Source organism: Hemicordylus capensis, chromosome 3 (assembly GCF_027244095.1).
Source record: "Hemicordylus capensis ecotype Gifberg chromosome 3, rHemCap1.1.pri, whole genome shotgun sequence".
NCBI classification, from domain to species: Eukaryota; Metazoa; Chordata; class Lepidosauria; order Squamata; family Cordylidae; genus Hemicordylus; species Hemicordylus capensis.
This window is the reverse complement of record NC_069659.1, coordinates 355,424,060-355,442,147: the sequence shown is the minus strand read 5'-3', so window position 1 is coordinate 355,442,147 and position 18,088 is coordinate 355,424,060. Positions and strand designations below refer to the sequence as shown.

Sequence of the window (18,088 nt, the reverse complement as noted above, 5' to 3'; positions counted from 1 at the left end):
CAAAATTGCAGACAAAGTCTTTCTGCGAGGGGGGAAGCTTGGTGCCGATCACAGATACTCTGCCGTTCTTTAGAAGATCTGTGGTGCAGAGGAGTGCCTTCCATGCTCGCGGCTTTCAGAGAACTCTCTCCCCAGCTCTTGGCTGAGCGCTGGGGTCCTGTGGCAGGCAGAGGAATCTGTCACCTATCTGTGGCTCACGCTCTGTTCCCAGGAGGTGCTGACCAGGCCTTTGGGGCTCCACCAAAACTGTGCGTGGCTCGAGAGCATGACCTAGAGTGCACCAGCACTTCTGTGGCTGGAGCGCTTGCAGGAGAAGGTCAGTGGCGGCAAGCAAGGCCCTTTCAGGGAAGCCACTTCTCCATCGTTGGCCTTCTAACAGAGGAATCCATAAGAGGAACAGCCGGGTCTGGAAGCCGGCCAGGAATCTTCAGAGCAGAGTTTGAAAACCAGCGGTAGGGACCATGCTTGGCCTGGAGCCAGGGGCAGAGGGGAAAGCGGGCCGTGTTTGCCCCTCTCGGTGAAGGAGATCATCAAGAAAATGAGGAGGGGTGAGGCTGGGGGCCCCGGGTTCTTAGAACCCATCCGCTCAATTATAGCTACACCCCGGCCTGAAGCATAAGAAGTCAGCATTGGGCGCAGGGGGATGCGAGCTTCAGGCAGTGGAAGAAGAACGTATTTCGTAGAAATGGCCTTGTGACTCCGAGTTCACAAGCTAGCTGTGCAGAACTGCCCACCCTGCCGTGGTTGGAGGCTGCAGGTCCCAAGAGTGATTGTCCAAAGACGACCCAGAAGGGCCGTCCTCAGAACTATTTATAGGGTCGGATTATTTATCAGGGAGAATTGCTCTGGGGCTGTGCTCACTCCCGATACGGATAGTGTGTTAGAGTCAAGTGTGATCGGTGGTGGGGAGCTTGCTTGGCTGTCATGCCCCAGCTAGGTAGGAGGGTTTCTGAAGCTGGGGACAGGATCTGGGCCAGTTGTGGCTGCCCTACGCAGCTGGGACGAGCAGGCTCCCTGCCACTGACTGTGCTTTTATCTGACCCGCAATCAAATATCAGGAGCGTGCAGAGCTAACAGGCTGCTGCTACCCCCAATTCTGATTGTGAGGACAGCCCGATTGTCTTCACTGAACTTCTATCGGCTTTGGGAGTGCATCGGATGATCAGAGAGATTTTTATGGGGGTGCGTTTTGGCAACATGGTGGTACTGTGGCAAGCGTGTTCAGTGGAGATGAATGGAGGTCACGATGTAAAGCTCTGCAGCCCTGGCGTGAGCAACTGCCTCTGGACCTAATCTTTAGAGCAGGGGTTACCCGCCTTGGGTCTCCAGGTGGTGTTGGACTACAACTCCCATCATCCCCTCTGGTCATTGTGGGATGATGGGAGTTGCCGTCTGGGGACCTGAGGTTGGGAACGCCGGCTTTAGAGGGTGAGAATAAATGAGATTGACCCTGAAAAGCAGCTGGTGGCCTGAAGAGTGGTGTTGGGGTTGAAACTGATTTGTGGCCCTGTGAAATAGAGGAAGGGCGCCATTATTCCCATTTTACAGAGCATAGGACCAAGGCGGGAGGCTTTGTTGATCAAAGGATGTTAACCAGGATGATAAAAGGAAATGTCCATGTTCAAATACATGATCCCTCTGAATGCCAGTTACTGAGGGATGAATGGCAGGAGAGAAACCTTGTCAGCCTGCTGGCAGCATCTGGCTGTCCCCTGTTGGAAACAGGATACTGGATCTTTATCTGATCCAGCTCCGTACGGCTGGGGGCCATTTGCCGGGGAGTATAAACCCAGCCCCAACTTTAAAAGTATTCAGATATCCCAAGCCCAAGACTTCTCCACAGGACCTTCCTGTCCTCACTCCTGATGAGAAATTAAATGGACATTTTTTGGCCTCCTGACCCAGCGTATTAGGAGATTCCTAGGATATCTTCCCTGGATCAGCTTCTGTTGGTGTAAGAATATATGGGCTAGTTGGGGTTGTTGGGTAGAACAGAAAGGCAGCCAGTTTGGTGGCCACCTGGTAGCTTTCCACTCGGTCTGAAGTCTCGGACTGGAAAGTGCCGGCTTGCAGTGCTGGTGGGATCATGCAACCAGTCATGATCCCAGGATTGGGGTGGGGGGGTGGGGGCATAGACTCCTGCAATAAAAGAACCAGGGCTGAGACGTGGGCATTCCTGACACAGGAGCGCACTCTAGTGGACAGAACCATAATAGCAAACCCGACATGAAGATGCTTTGGAATCGTTTGGGGGCTCTTGGTATGAAGCTAATGTGATGGCAGCTTTTGCACAGTTGGTTGATTCCAGGAGCGGAGGATAAAGTGTCATTGAGGTGGTGGTGAGCACAAGGCGCCTCTTCAGTAGCTGGTGATATGGGGAAGCCGTCCTGGGCCAAGCCTGACCTCATCCCTGATTCGAGAGAGAGAGAGAGCGAGAGCTGATGGAGAAACCTCTCTCTCCTGGCATGGGGAGCATGGCTAGGAGGAAGGGGTGTCCAGGCGAAGAGACCCCCTCAGAGTAGTTCATGACTAAAGTGGAGCTCGGAGGGGCACAGGGAGAAGGGAGGCCGGAATGTGTCGTCTTCGGCTGTTTTTAATGAAAGATTAAATATTTGAAAGAGAATACAGCTTGTTTGCTTGTTTCATTTTTAAATATTTGTATGATGCTTTTCAACTTCAGAGTCTCCCAAGCACCCACAAAAGAAAACCCTAAAAACAATTTATTAGAATCAGCCGCCAGTCCTAAGCCAAAGGGTTCCCTGGGCAAGAAGCGTCTTTGGCACTCATTCCACTCGTTCAGCTTCCAGATACCTTAATTTTATTTTATTTTATTTTTTTGTGGGGCAGGGGGAATTGCCTTTGTAGTCCTTTGTGCATCCAAGTGATGAAACTCTGTGGGCAGGATCATCCCTGTCACACAGGATGGCAGATCTCCATACCTGGATCTGCACAGATCTTTTTGCATGACATTTGGAGCCGACAAAACCGAATTTGTTCCTCTAATCTGTCATGGCTTTTAAAATTTAGGAGTGACTCAAATGCCTGGTGTCCTGGAAGTCTGGGGCCTCAGAGGGTTTCCTGCCCCTAATTCTGGCCCTGAATATCATCGTAAAAATACAAAAAGAGCACCAAGGCACCCAAAACGGAACCAATAAAATGGCTTAAAACCAGAAATTTATAACCATTTCTTACTGAACCATTGTTCAGTAAGTAGCCAAGATAAGAGCTTGATAGATAGAATAGTGCAGGGGTTCTCAGTCCTGGGTCCTCAGATGTGTTGTAACCATCATCCCCTGCTACAATGGCCGAAGTGAGTAGGGATGATGGGAGTAGAAGTCTACCAACATCAGGGGACCCAAGCTTAAGAGCCCTTGGAAGAATGTTTAACCTGCTTCCTGAAGATACCAGTGTAGGTGCCTCCCTTGCTTGTCTGAGGAGGGAGTTCCATCAAGGCACCAGCACCAAGAAGGCCCCGCATTTTAGTCGCTATTATCCTTGCTTCCTGAAGTCTAGGGCACACAGAGGAGTAGGATCACACAGCTGGGGGCCCACAACCCCTTCAGTCTTTTCATTAGGAACGGGCTCCAGAGTTTTGTGCAGCTGATCTGCAGGAGTGATCCTGTAAAAGAATCTCCCTTTTGACCAGCCTAATGAACAAAAGGCAATGAATGGGGAAAGGGAATGATGTGAAGCCATCCACCACTTCCGAAATAGACGCATGTCATCTTGAGGGTGGGTCGAGAATGGGGTTGACGAAGCTGAGGACAAAATAGGGGTGTGCTGATCTCTCTTGCTCAGACACTAAGCATCCCGAAAGTGATTGCATTGCCTTTCCCACCACCCCCTGCTTGGTAGCACTGGGCAGGCCTTGCTCTCCTGGCCTCTGTTTTCCCACCTGTGAAATGGGAAAGGAATAACCTGCCTCCACAGTTCGGTCATTGAGGAGGCTCAGGACTGTATTTTGTGCAAAATTAGATGTGTGGAAGTTACCACACACTAGGGATGTGCACGGAACCGCGGCGGGGCCGTTCGAAGGCGTCCCAGCTTTAAGGGCAGGGGAGGGTGCACTTACCCCTCCCGCTGCTTTTCCCCTGCTGGCGCTTGTTGCCGTTGAAAGCCTTTGGGGCGGCAGCGTTCCTCCCTGCGATGGGTGTGCATGCACCCATCGCGTACTTCCGGCCACTTCCAGCCAAGGAGGGGGAAGGGGCGGCAGGGAGGTTTGCTGCCACCCTGAGGGCTTTTGATGGCAATGAGCGCCGGCGGGGGGGGGAGTGGCGAGAGGGGTAAGTGCACCCTCCCCCGCCCTTAAAGAGGCACCCTCCCCTGGCTTCAAACTTCAATCCTCCCCCCCCCCCCCGGTGTTCGAACCTGTTCAGAGGCCTGTAAAAGGGTCCCTATGGCACACACAGAGACAGACTGGAGATTATTTAACATCATGGGTGGGGGGCAGTTCCCTTTAGAAACAGGAATGAAAAGAGGCTTGTGCATGTGCTCACATTAGTGTGGCAAGAAAACACTTTGGCTAGCTAGACAGAAGTTGATAATCCTCCACCTACAGAGTGGGAGGTCGTTTCCTCTAAAGGTCTGACCTGGCAAAACTTGGCTCAGTTGAACAGATAATGCTGCCTTACTTGGAGTCCCAGACCTCACCTGTCCAGCTGAGTTCTGTCTCTGTTAGCAAAGGTGTTGAGCACCAGCCCAGCCCAGCCCCCCCCCACCGAGTCCCTTTCGCCCAGAACTGGCCCCAGAAACTTCTGCATGCAAAGCAGGTGCTCTGCCACTGAGCTACTTCACTCTCCCTTTCCCTGTTGCTGAACTGAACAGGTGCACAGCTGTACCTGACAAATGACCAGCCTGCTGGCAGTGCGGCTCTCGTTAACACTGGGCTGGGAGGGGAGAGGCCAGGAAACAGAGGCATCTGCACCTCCTTAGATGCACCCCGTCTCGTTCGGATGAGCCGCTGCTGCCTGGAATTTGGGAGGGGGGGCGGACCTCAGCAGCTCTCAGACTTGCACGCTGTCTTTTATGTCTGGAATGGAATGTCAGTGAAAGGCACGTTGGCTGCTGCATCACTGTTCAGCTCCCCTCTCTTTCTCCTGGGGGTGTGGGACTAGTTTTATGGGCTGAATCCCAAGAGTTTACACAACAGAGAGCACTTTTATGGAGTGATGTTTTATTAGACTTTAAAAGTCTACGCTGGGAAGAGAGGGGATTTGTCCTGAGGAATGTCTTTAAAAAAAACACCTTTGAGCTGGCGTTGGCTTTTTAAAAATAAAAGCAAGCGTGTGCGCACACACACACACACACGCACACACATATGAAGTGATGCCCTTAACTCTTCATCCAGCTCACTCCCGCAACCTTCAACAAAGCTCGAACAAGTTCTCGGGCAAACTGAGCCTATGTGTACCCTGCCTCTGTCTTCCTGTGTGACCTCAGTTGTGTTTCCTGCGCACGGTGTGCTGAAGTCCTGGGCTTATGGAATGTTGCGTATTTTTCAAAACCATTGAATTCTGAGATTGGAATGCCCAGATTTTGTGCTGCATATGGATTTGTCTGAAATTCTGTGGGCTTGGTTCACTTCCGTTGGGGACTGTATCATTTAAAGGCATTTGGAGGTGTGGGTGGGGGCCGGGAAAGAGTACAGAACTAGGGGGGGTTGGATTGCCTTGCCACAAAGCCTCTCCTTGATTCTCTGACTCGAGGGGTTCCCAAGCCTGGTCCCCATATGTGGGCGGATGACATAGTGCCCTGTGGCCGTTGTGGGTGGGGAAGTTGGGAGTTGTCTTCCAAGAACGTCTGGGGGCCCAAGTTTGCGAACTCCTACTCTGATCCAGATGGCTTCGTGACACATTAGGGTGGAGAGTGTGAAATCCAACTCTGAGATTGCATAGATGATACTGGGAAGCAAGCACTGCCTGCCTTGGCTGTGATCCCCGGATGACACGGTGGCTCTGTCTTCCAGTGTCTCCTTCCAGCTTCCAAATCTCCTTCTGGGATGTTGCTCAGCTTCTGTCTTGTGCCGCCTCTCATTTTCTTTCCTTTTTGCCTCTGTAGGTCTGAAAGAAACTTTTGGACTGTGAACTGCAGCACGAGGTACGTCGATGTAATTTCACGCCTGGCTTCTTGGGAAAGTGTGCCAAATGGAGTATTTCATTAGGCACAACTGGAAGCCGTATTCAAGAGGGCTGCTGTTTGACAAAAACCATCACATATTTAGCTCTTGCTGGTGGGAATTGGGTGGGTGGGAGTAACAGATGTTGTCACTGAGGAATTTGGTGTCTGAGGCTTGTTCTCAGGCTGCAGGAGCCTCTTCCTTGGAGGCATCCACTTGGCAGGGTCTTCTCCCTCTCTCCTCTTGATCTCTGTAGTTATATTAATTTATAGGCCACTTTTGGACTCATGTGGTTCTCTGTTCAGCTCGGCTGTTGTGAGGCAGCTCACAACATTATTAATTTTTTTTAAAAAAAACACCTAACAACCCTGCTAAAATGTTTAAAACTCCTACAGTCACAGCAGGCTTTGAGGGCTGGAGATGGGTCCAGAGTTCCACATTCATCAGAGGGATCGCCTGCCTGGCCCTTGAAGCTCCGGGGTCCAGTCATAGCTAGTAATCGGGACACTGCCTTCCTGGCGCAGATCAGAGGTCCGGCTAGCCATTCATTCTAGCACCTTACAAGCAAGGCATTCCCCTCTTGTCACTTTCATTAGCATCTGGTACTTGGAGGCATAGTGCCTCTGATCCTGGAGGCTCTCTTGCGTATTTATTTAAAATATTTATATCTTTCTCCTTCGCTTGAGTATATAAGATTTACCCGGTATACAACAGTACTGTATATAAGTCTGGGAAGCAGCTCTTGAGAAGACAAGGTTCAGTCCAGGGGGAGCAACAAATCTTTGTTCTCCTTTCTCAAGCAAGCAAGCAAATAAATAAACTAGGAAATGGGGTGGCGGGGCAGAGAACAAGGCAAGTTTGTTAGGGCTAGTTTTTTCTGGGGTTTGATTTCCGGCTGGCTAGGGGTTTGTTTTTGTCAGGGCAGTTTCAGATTCAGTTGTGCCTAAGGAGACGGTGGGTAGGAATTAGTTGCAGGTGAGTCACACAGTTTGTGGGAGGGCCCACATTCCTGAGCTGGCTCAGTTTAGAATCCGCTCTTGAAGAGACAAGGCTCAGAATGGGGAGTTTTGCTGCCCGGAGCTTTATGAACAGGAGTTTGCTAACAGATATCAAAGGCGTTTTCTGTGGAGTTTAGTGGGGAAGTATGTGGAGAGGCATACAAGCAACCCCCCTTTGTTACAAAGGAGACACCCAGCATGAGGAGAAGGTGAGTCCTGTCCCACTCGTGTGACTTTTGTGGGCAGAGCTTAAAATCTTCAATTAGCTGACAACTGCACCTGTGACCTAGCTTTCAAGAAAACCAGTATTATTCTTAACAGCCAGTACAACCAGTTATGAAGGTAGAATGCCAGCTGGGGAGGGGGTGCTTCCCAGTTTTTTGCACGGAGTGTTGAGTACGACTGTCTTCCTGAACAAGTCATGGGTGTGGACTCGGGGCAAACAGCTCCTGGTTCTCGGGGAACAAGTCCGTTCCTTTGAAGCCAAGGTGGCTGACATGGAGAAGCTCGGGGAGGCTGTGAGGGAATGACCCCTTCCCACGTGGTTTTATGCTTTGCAGTTTTGTTTTGTACTTGCCTTGTTCTGTGTCCACTCCAAGCTCCGTAAGGGTTAAAAATGTTGCTACCTCCGACAAGTAGCTCTGAGGTAAAAGTTGTCAGCTGCAGAGTTTTGGAGGGAAAATGATAAACTGTTGCTATTGGTTGTCTCTGGGCAGAGAGAGAAGGTTCTAGCTGCCTGAGGTAACAATTTCTCTCATTGGCCAAGGTATCCCTTGAGAACGGAATAAAAGGGGGACTGTGTCTCAGCCCAGGGGAGAGCAGAGCTGTAAAAGAAAAGAGCTCTGCTAGACATTTTGCTGCAGCGTGTTGTGTGAGCCAGAAGGCTACAACACTAGCAGGATAAGATCGGGCTGAAACTGCTAGGGGAGTTAGCAGTGAGGAAGCTGGTCCTACTGAAGCCTGCTAGGCCCTGTGACAGAATGCTAACAAGTTTGCTTGGCTGTGTTGTGTAACTTTTGTATTCTCACCAATGCCAACCTATCTTTCATCTACTATTCCTGTACTGTGGGGTGTTTGGGTTTTTGTTTTTTGTTTCTGCATATTTGAAACCTCTTTCTCACAAGTAAACCTGTTTTTGTTGTTGTTAGTATATCTTGTGGTCTCTCTCTGTCAGTTATTTTAGTTCCGCCTCACACCTACCTGCCCTTTTTACCACACTAATAAGTTTTGGTCTTGTGTTTTTAATGACAGAGGGTTTGGACTAGGGCTGCTTAACTTCGGCCCTCCTGTAGATGTTGGCCTACAACTCCCATAAGCCCTGGCTATTGGCCACTGTGGCTGGGGATTGTGAGAGTTGTAGTGGAAAAAACAGTCGGGAGGGTGCTAAGTTGATCAGGCCTTGTTTAGACGAACCCGTTCGAAGCGGTTCACATTCGAACCGCTCAAACTAGCCTGGTTTGCAGCTGTCCGATTTGTGAGTTAACTGGTTCTGCACGTCCCTATTAGGAAAGGGATTGAAAATAAAAATGCTAATATTACAGTGCTCTTATACAAATATATGGTGCAGCCACATTTTGAGTACTGTGTTCAATTCTGGTCGTATCTTAAGGAGGACATTGTAGAACCGGAGACGGTGCAGAATAAGACGGCAACCACGATGATCAGGGGCCTGGAGCACCTTCCGTATGAGGCAAGGCTACAGCATCTGGGGTTCTTTAGCTTGGAAAAGAGGCGACTAAGGGGAGACATGATTGAGGTGTATAAAATTGTGCATAGAGTAGAGAGAGAGGGCAGAACCAAAAATTTCTTCCTCTCTCACAGCACATTCCATCCCATGAAACTGATGGCCAGGAAATTTAGGACCAACAAAAGGAAGTACTTTTTCCACAAAGCGCATGATCTATGGGATTCTCTGCCACGGGATGTAGTGATGGCCACTAACTGAGATGGCTTCAAAAGGGGTTTAGACAAATTCATGGAGGACAGGTCTATCGATGGCTACTAGTCTGGTGGCTGTGGGCCATCTCCAGCCTCAAAGGCAGGATGCCTCTGAGTACCAGTTGCAGGGGAGCAACAGCAAGAGAGAGGGCATGCCCTCAACTCCTGCCTGTGGGCTTCTCAGAGGCATCTGGTGGGCCACTGTGTGAAACAGGATGCTGGACTAGATAGGCCTTGGGCCTGATCCAGCAAGGCTATTCTTATGATATTTAGCTGGCTTACAACAGAACTATAAACAATTCAAATAAGGCTTCACTTTAAACACAATACAGAAATAGGGAGATGCTTTATACCGAGTCAAGCAATGGGTCCATCTAGCACAGGACTGGCAGCATTCCTCTGGGGTTCCAGGCAGCAGTCTTTCCCTGCCTTATCTGGATATACTGCCAGGGATTGAACCTGGGACTCTCTACATGCAAAATAAAAACAGAGCCTAAAACGAAGGATAATGGGGTCATAGGCCCTACACTCCATACCATGCTGCACAATCATAGAGTTCTTGAGTTGGAAGGGACCTAGGAGGTCTTCTCGTCCAATCCCCTGCTCAGCACCCCTAATGGAAGGCCATCCAGCCTCTGTCGAAAAATCTCCAGTGGAGGATTGCCTGAGCTCACCAGTGCCCAGGGCAGACTGTTCCACTGTCAGACAGCTCTTACACTTAGGAAGTTCCTTCTAGTATCTAGCTGAATCCAGATGGTTTTCTCGCCATCTCAACCTCTTGGTTCCAGTCCTGCCCTTGGGATTCTTCTAAGCTTCCAGTGACTGCAAGGGTATCAGGTGGGATGCTCGGAGCAGATGGAGGCCAGTGCCAACGGCAGGCAATAAAGCCTCTGTACTCCTGCAGACTGAGAGCGATTCATTCTGCAGACCAAACAAATGCCCTCCTGAACAAACTTTCCACAGTTACACTGGCTCATGGTGCCCTCCTCCCCTCTGCTCACCTGCAGGACAAACACAAGATGGCTTCTCCGGCAGACAGTTGCATCCAGTTCACCCGACACGCCAGCGATGTCCTCCTCAATCTCAACCGCCTTAGGAACAGGGATATCCTGACTGACGTCGTCATCATCGTCAACCGGGAACAGTTCAGAGCCCACAAAACAGTCCTGATGGCCTGTAGGTGAGCATTGACAGAGCATCGATGCTGCCCCAGCTAAGTCAATCAAACCCAAGTTTGCTGGCTGATTGGCTAGGGCGTCTTATTGGCCGGTGGCCTCTCAGGGCCAGTGTTGACGTAGGCATGACCTAATGACCAGGGTTGCGAGCCTGAGCCTGAGCACTTGCCTACCTGGTGGACCCACTTGCAGTGGCCCACAGACGTCTACCACTGCTTCCTTTGCTGCCTATTGGCCTGTGGGGAGAGCAGGAAGAGGAGCGAAAGCACAAGACTTTCACAGTAGCTCCTCCTTCCCAGCAGCCAATGGGCTTGCTCTCAAACACCCCTGCAACCATGCAGAGAAAGCAGATTGGCTGATGGGAGGAGAAGGAGTTGCTACCAAGGGACTCCACGATAGCTCCTCCTCTTCCCTGCTAAGTTCTTGGGAAGAGGAGGAGAAGCTGCTGCTGCTGCCCACTAGAGTGGGGGGTTGAATGGGGCCCAGTGCAGACCCAGGACCTAGAGAAGCCTGGCATCAGCTCTGCATGGCCCAGTGACAGATTGACTGGAATGTGTGTGAGAAGAACTGTCCTTTTAGATATTTGAGCATGCTTTCTTGAGGAGGAAAGGAAGGCCCATCTTCTGCACCTTAAGCACATGGGTATTATACAAGTGTCAATAATACCTGAGATGTAGGTAAGCTACTTCAAATAAGTCCACAGAAGATCTTAAATCTGACAGGAGTGGCCAACCTCAGGGGTTCTCAAGTTTTATTGTGGCTCGGGATGATGAGAGTTGTAGTCCAACAATAGCTGGGGACCCTCAGATTGGCCATCCCTGTCTTAAAGGCATCAGTTCATCAGGGATCTCTCTATCTATATGGAAAGTTGTGGGACTTGATTTGCTATATTTTCCGATACTTGTGTTCCTGAAGCAGGGAAGAATAGATTTGGGTTCCCCTGTCATATTGGCCCAGAGAAGGGGGCGGGTAGATTTTGAGCACTTTGGCTGGGAAGGAGCAACTTCATCTTTCTGTTCCACTGGTACAGTAAGTCACATGGCAGGTGAGCCATCTTGGATCCTGCCTCTTCAGTTTCTTTTTCTCTACCTCTCAGTATTTCTGGTCTCCTTCCTTTCCTTCCAGTGGCCTTTTCTACAGTATTTTCACTGATCAGCTGAAGTGCAATTTGAACATCATCAACTTGGATCCTGAGATCAACCCGGAAGGATTTGGCATTCTCCTGGAGTTTATGTACACTTCCCGCCTCAACTTGAGGGAGAGCAACATCATGGCCGTCATGAGCACCGCCCTCTACCTGCAGATGGAACACGTCGTGGACACGTGTCGGAGGCTTCTCAACACCAGGTGAGCCATGCTGTACTAAGTGGCCTTGAGTGTAATGGGTAGCTTGAGCCAAGTGATCTGCCTTCCTAGTCACAATGGCTTTTCCAGTGCAGTGATTCCTCAGGTTGACTGCCCAATGCAACATATTCTCAGCCAAGTACTGCTGCCTGTCCTTTCCCCCCCACTTGGGGTCTTTGAAGGGTGCCATGTTGTCCTTCTGCCTTTTGATATTTGTATGCCAAGTCCCGACAGTAAGGGTATACAGAAAGGTCTTCTTTGGAGGGTACCTGGCTGTTTTGGAATTCCCTGCCTGGGGACATTTGCTAGGTGGCTGCTGCTGCTGTTACTATGAATATTTACCACTCTTCAACCAAAGTTCTCAAAGTGGTTTACATAGAAAAAGAAAAAAACCAAGACACCATGACTGATTCTGAAGCAGCTGGGGAAGTGATGCAGGACCTTCTTTGGAGCTGGTTTCCAGATCAGGGCTGAGCGCCTCCTTCTGTGGAGTTCTCAGTTTGGATGAGAACATGCATGATATACTCTTGTATAGTATGCCCTTATGCTTCGGGTTTAAGATACAGAACCTTAGGGGAAGCATGATATTAAATTGCAGAATGGCTGTATAAAGTGGCAGCCCCTAAATACTCGAAAGTGATGCAAGCCTTGCCTCACCTGTTACCTGTGAGGAGTGTCGTCCTCATCGGAGGTCCAGGAACCTTTAGGAATGACACTCGGGAGGCCGAATAGACTTTACACTTTAGGGTTTGCGTTCAGGTTCCTTGCTTGTCTGGAGCAATAGACAGCCTGCGTCTGGTCCAGTCTTGTGCTGCTTCCGGGCATTCTGAAACACTGGCCTGGAACAACTAATTCAGGAGTTCTCAGCCTTGAGTCCCCAGATGGTGTTGGGCTGCAACTCTCTTCATCCCCAGACACAATGACCGTTGGCCTCTTGTTTTGCTTCTTTTATCCCCAGGCTCAAGATGAGCTGAGTCCGTTTCCGCCATAGCCGATGGCCAGGTCAGCTTGCCTGTTCCCACTGAGTCTTCCCCCAAGCAAGCAGATAAAAGCATAGGTTGTAGTCAACGGCAGGATCATTATCTAAACTTCTATTTTGTCATCTCCCTTTCCCCCCGCTCCAGTGAAACGGAGATGGTATCTGCTGTAAAGGCTCCTCGGGAAGAATTCCTGTCCAGCCGGATGCTGAGCCATCCAGAGATGATGGCTTACCGAACCAGAGAGCTAGCCGAGAACAGCATGCCTCTTCGGAACGGGCCCATGTGTGACGGGCGGGCCTATGCCCCCGGCCTGTACAGCAGCCTCTCTGGGTCACCCATCTCCTACACTGGATACAACCCCATGCCCATCAACGGGTACCTCTTCTCAGACGAAGAGCTGCGAGAGGCTAGGATGCCGCTGTCGGACACTGCAAGAGCCAACCCTTTCCCGAGGGAACGTGGGCTGCCCTGCAGTGGTGCCCGGACAAGCACCACAGAGTACACCAGGACCGTCACAGATGTCTCACCCAGCATGTGCCACCCTACCATCTATTCTCCAAAAGACGCTGCTGCAGAAGAGGTCAAAAGTGATGTGCACTACAGTGCTGCTCCTCTGGCCCGTAACAATGCCTACTTTACCTGCGACAAAGTGAGCAAGGAAGAAGAGAGATCCTTGAAGGAAAATGAGATCGGTCAACGGTTTGAGCCAACCAACACACCAATGAACCGCAAGGTTCTCATTAGCCCCCAGAGCCCCCAGAAATCAGACTGCCAACCCAATTCGCCGACCGAGTCAAGCAGCAGCAAGAATGCCCGCATCGGTCAGAGCTCTGGGTCCCTCTCTGCCAAGAGTCCGACTGACCTGAAGGCTTGCAACTGGAAGAAGTACAAGTTCATTGTCCTCAACTCGCTCAACCAGAGTGCCAAGCAAGACAGTCCTGAGCAGAACGAGACGGGGACCCTCTCTCCGCAGTCCTACATGCCCCCTCTGACTTGCCAACAGCCAATGGAGCCTGAGAATTTAGACATGCAATCTCCCACGAAGATGAGCATCAGTGGGGAAGACTCTACAATCCCCCAGGCAAGCAGGCTGAACAACATTGTTAACAGGTAACAGAGCTGCTCTTGGTTTGGGGGTTTTGAGCTAGCGAAAGGTCCATCAATGTTGACAGGATCTGTTAGGAAATGCGTTTACTGCATGCATCACCAGCGGGAGCCCCTAATGGTCTCCAGTTGCTTGTGTAATGGCTGTCATCTTGGCTATCTGGTAATGTCAAACTTGATGTCTCTCAGGTTTGTCTCAAAGTCAAGCTTTGTAAATGGGCTTCCTCTTCTTTAGCCTGAATTTGTGCAATGCAAATGAATATGCAACAAAGACATCCCATGGATTGTTTTAAAGAACCGTCTCCCATCTGAATTCGGACATTTAGGAGAGCTCCGTCTTTGCAGTCTCACTGATTCCAGAGAGGAGGGGGAACTGGCTGCCAGGGCTACCTCCTTTAATGAAGGACAGCCCCGGCAGCCAATGGCAGCCGGAGCAAGGGAGGAGCTTCCTCCCTCAACTCCAGTAGCAAAGCAACCAGACTGCAGTGCCAGTGTTTGGATGTAACGCGGGCACCATGGAATCGGAGGTCCAGGTGGTGGACCTCACTACAACCAGAAGGTACAAATCACTGTCCAGGGAGGGAATCTGCAGGTCCATTTTCTGTTTAAACTGTGGTTGCCGTATTCGGATGCATGGTTTTTTAAACCGGAGTTCCATTCACCTCCAGTTTTGTGTTATGTGCAAATGCGGCCTTAGTCTCACTGTGCATAAATGTTAAATGTAGCCCAGATTTTGACATTTAATGAGTTCTTTCAAACTTGTTCTCTGCCAAGACCTCACACTTGATTTCTAGATTTGATTCGGTTATTGAAATTTCAATACTGTCTCCCAGTATCCTGTTACCAAGACCTGAAATTAGTTCCTATTTATTTATTTATTAGTGCATTTGTATACCGCCCAATACAAAAGGTCGTGGGGCAGTTCACCATATAAAAACCATTAACATAATTAAAACAATTTAAAATACATTAGAAACTCCAAAAGTGGAAACTTTAAAACTATAAACTACAAGCTTGACTAAACAGGTATGTTTTTAGTTCCTTCTTAAAAACATTCAGAGAAGGGGAAACTCTGATTTCATTAGGAAGCGAGTTCCATAGTCCCGGGGTAACTCTAGAATTGGCCCATTTTCGAGTCACCACCAACTAAGCTGGTGGCAACCTCAACCAGACCTCCCCAGATGCTCTTGAGAGGCGGCGGGGTTGACGAAGAAGAAGGCATCCTCTTAAATAACTCTGCCACAAGCTGTTAAGGGCTTTATAGGTAATGACTGGCATTTTGTATTTTGCCCGGAAACTTCTTATGTTAAAACATATTATTATGTTTTATTATGCATTGTTATGCTAAAACACCCAAGTTTCTCCAAGACTGTAGAACTGAAAATAAATTTCTGACTTTGCAATGTTTGTCTTTCAATGCTGAGTACTTTAAGATTTCTTATTATGCTGTAGCATTTTCTTCCACGGGAGTACTGTTCCCAATTCTGAACTGAATGTTGAGACCAGAACTCAAAACTGGCAGGCCACTAGTGGAGAAGGGGAGTCCCACCTGAAAAGCAGCTGGGTGGATTCTCAGTCTCAGTATAAATTTTGCATCATGTTCTCCATAAAATAGAGAACATAAAATAGTTTTTTAAATGCACTTTGATGGAAGAAAGTATTATGTCCAGAACAGGCTCTCCATTTGAACAAAATCATTCTCTGTACATTGGACAGATTCACAAATAGGGTTTTTCCACAGGATTTGCTCCTGTGAATTTATTTATCATGTTTCTAAACTGCCAGACATGTGCATCCCTGGGGTGGGGTACATAAGTTAAAATACAACAAATCTAAAAACAGGATAAAATGATTAAAACAATTATGATCTAAAGCCAATTAAAAGCCTGAGATAACAAGTGTGTCTTAAAGGTCTTCTTAAAAAGAGTCGGAGATGGAGAAACTCTGATTTTAACAGGGAGTGCATTCCAGAGCCCTGGGGCAGCCACAGAGAAGGCCCGGTCCCGAGTAGCCACCAAACGAGCTGGTGGTAGCCATAAACAGAGAGAATTAAAATGCTATCCTAACAAGCTAGCTGTAGCTGAAGGCTGTAACCTTTAACTAATTACTTGGTTAGATTAAAATCCCTTGTGGCACTGGGGAGACTTATTTATAATACAAGTAGTTATTGGAAACTGATGACAAACTTCATCTTAGGAGAGGCTTCATTCTCACACCAGAGGACATGCCTCTTTTGTGACATAGACATGCCCCACCAAAAAGAAAAGAGGAAATCTTTTCCCTTCAAAACCATTGCTTCAGTCATATGCAAACTGATTCGCCCATTCTAAACTGCCAGTTGATCCACCAACCAAGATTTCTTAAAGAGCGTTACCAGGTCTCTGTCGCCTCCTTTCCAGCCCCTGGAGCAAGTCAGGGGTTACTTACCGGCTCTAATTGCATGCCTTATACAATGTCTTCCCCAGGTCACTGGATGGGTCTCCTCGGAGTAGTGAGGGCCAGTCCCCCGTCTACCTGCATTCCTCCAAGTGCAGTTCGTGCGGCTCCCAATCCCCCCAGCATTCCGAGATGTGCCTTCATACCCCTGGCTCAAACTTCGGAGAGGAGATGGGGGAAACGCAGTCCGAATACTCAGATTCCAGTTGCGGTAAGCTCAGGAACCACTTTTGAGTGGGGTGCCCTTTCTCTTCTTTCCCGCCTCCAAAAATACAAGCACCGACCCCGAACTCCTCTCTGCTCTTGGACATAAGTGTACAAAGATGGAGCCCTTCTCTTGTACTGGGCTGAGTTTAGGTCATGAAGTCCCTGGAACTGCTAACGCTGGACACACACACGCACACCCAGCCTGCACCTTCCTCTGTTGTCCTCCCTTCATTCCAGTATTACTTTCAAGGATTCGAGGTCCAGAATCTTTTGGCCTTCAAAACTCAAAATTCCAGAAATCCCCATGCTGAATGTTTTTAAATGGGATTGAAAAACTATGCATTTGAACTTAGATCATCCAGATTGTCTCTCTTTGCTCTTGATCTGGGAACATCTGGTAAAGCGCTTCTTTGGGGTGTGGGGGGAGGCGGAGCTGTGTCTCATCCAGGGGGATCACAGGGTGCTATACAAACCTCTCTTGCAGGCCAGACATGTTTCTCCGCAGCTCTGCAACAACCACAGAGTTTGCTCCCGGCCTGGGGGGAGGCAGGGGAAGGACCAGCCACAACGGCTGCTGGGCAAGCAGTGTTCTTGGTTCCTCTGGACATGTGCCTTTCGGGGGTTCCCTCGGCATCCCAGCTCAGTGACACTGCTGCCCCCACCCCCGAGCCACTGGGCCATGGACTCCTCCTCTCTGTGCCTGCTCCTCTCACGCGCCGTCCCCTCTTCCTCTCTCGGTCTCTGACAGACAATGGAACCTTTTTCTGCAACGAGTGCCACTGCCGCTTTTCGGAGGAGGCTTCCCTCAAGAGACACTCCCTCCAAATGCACAGCGACAAGCCCTACAAGTGTGACCGCTGCCAGGCCTCCTTCCGCTACAAGGGGAACCTAGCCAGCCACAAAACGGTCCACACAGGTACAGCCGCCTGAAATGCCGTCCGAGCCTACCAACTGCAAAGCCACAGTCTGTCGAGAGGGGTGGGTGGCTGAGAAGCGGAGTGGTCCAGGGCATGGGGGCACCGAGGGGATTTGGGAGCCCTCTCCCTCCATCCCCGGTGCAGGTTAAACATGTCCCCACCACACACACACACACACACACACACACACACTATTTTTAACACATGGGTTCTTGAGGGCACAAACAGCCACTGAACTCACAAGAATGTAAGGAGATTAAAAAGGTGGCAACTATGCAAATATGCATTAGCAGAAACATTTTGACATGCAGCTTAACAGATTCCCATCCCACTTCTTTCTTTCCCCACTCCCCCCTCTGTCTCTGAAGCAGAGGTCGCGCCTGGCCCAGCACAGCCAGTGGCATGGCATGGCAACCACACCACCCGGGACAGACTACAGAGGATTTGGGAGCCCCCAGGGGGTGTGGAGGCCCTGGACCTCTGCTCAAAAGTCCAGGGGTAAGAGCACCTCTGGTCCAAAGTTCTGGACCTGAGCTGGAATTCCTGTTTGGGGGGGGTCTCAGTTTTCCCCATCTGCAAACTGGGAACTGGTGACCCATTTAGCAGGGCCTTAGTAGAGAACAACTGGCAAGAGATGGTACAGCATGGGACAACTAGTCACCCAAGCTGCTTTGCTGGTTCCTCCCAGAAGAAGCTCTCCGATCTCCACCTGATTCAGATTGCGTAATTGCATAAGCTCATCATGCAGCAGGAACTGGTTATTCCAACAGGCAGGAACTCACCGTTCCAACAGGAACTGGTTGTCCGTAGTATTCAGATTTGGTGTGGCTGCTGGTAACTGCTCTAGCCCTTGCTTGGTTTTTGAAATCCAGCA

The 18,088-nt window shown here is 49.7% G+C and overlaps 1 protein-coding gene across 8 annotated transcripts in view; it reads left to right on the top strand.

Annotated features, from left to right (window-relative positions):
• The window catches only part of BCL6 (BCL6 transcription repressor), a 34,918-nt gene that overhangs the window by 10,488 nt on the left and 6,342 nt on the right, over window positions 1-18,088 (top strand). Inside the window, exons 2-7 of one of the 8 annotated variants that reach the window (XM_053306852.1) lie at window positions 6,058-6,096; window positions 10,059-10,231; window positions 11,352-11,573; window positions 12,695-13,660; window positions 16,120-16,301; window positions 17,046-17,213. In XM_053306852.1, coding sequence (XP_053162827.1) covers window positions 10,071-10,231; window positions 11,352-11,573; window positions 12,695-13,660; window positions 16,120-16,301; window positions 17,046-17,213 — 1,699 coding nt within the window. In that variant the 5' untranslated portion in view covers window positions 6,058-6,096; window positions 10,059-10,070. The other 7 variants (XM_053306851.1, XM_053306848.1, XM_053306850.1 and 4 more) reach the window with 7 other exon arrangements.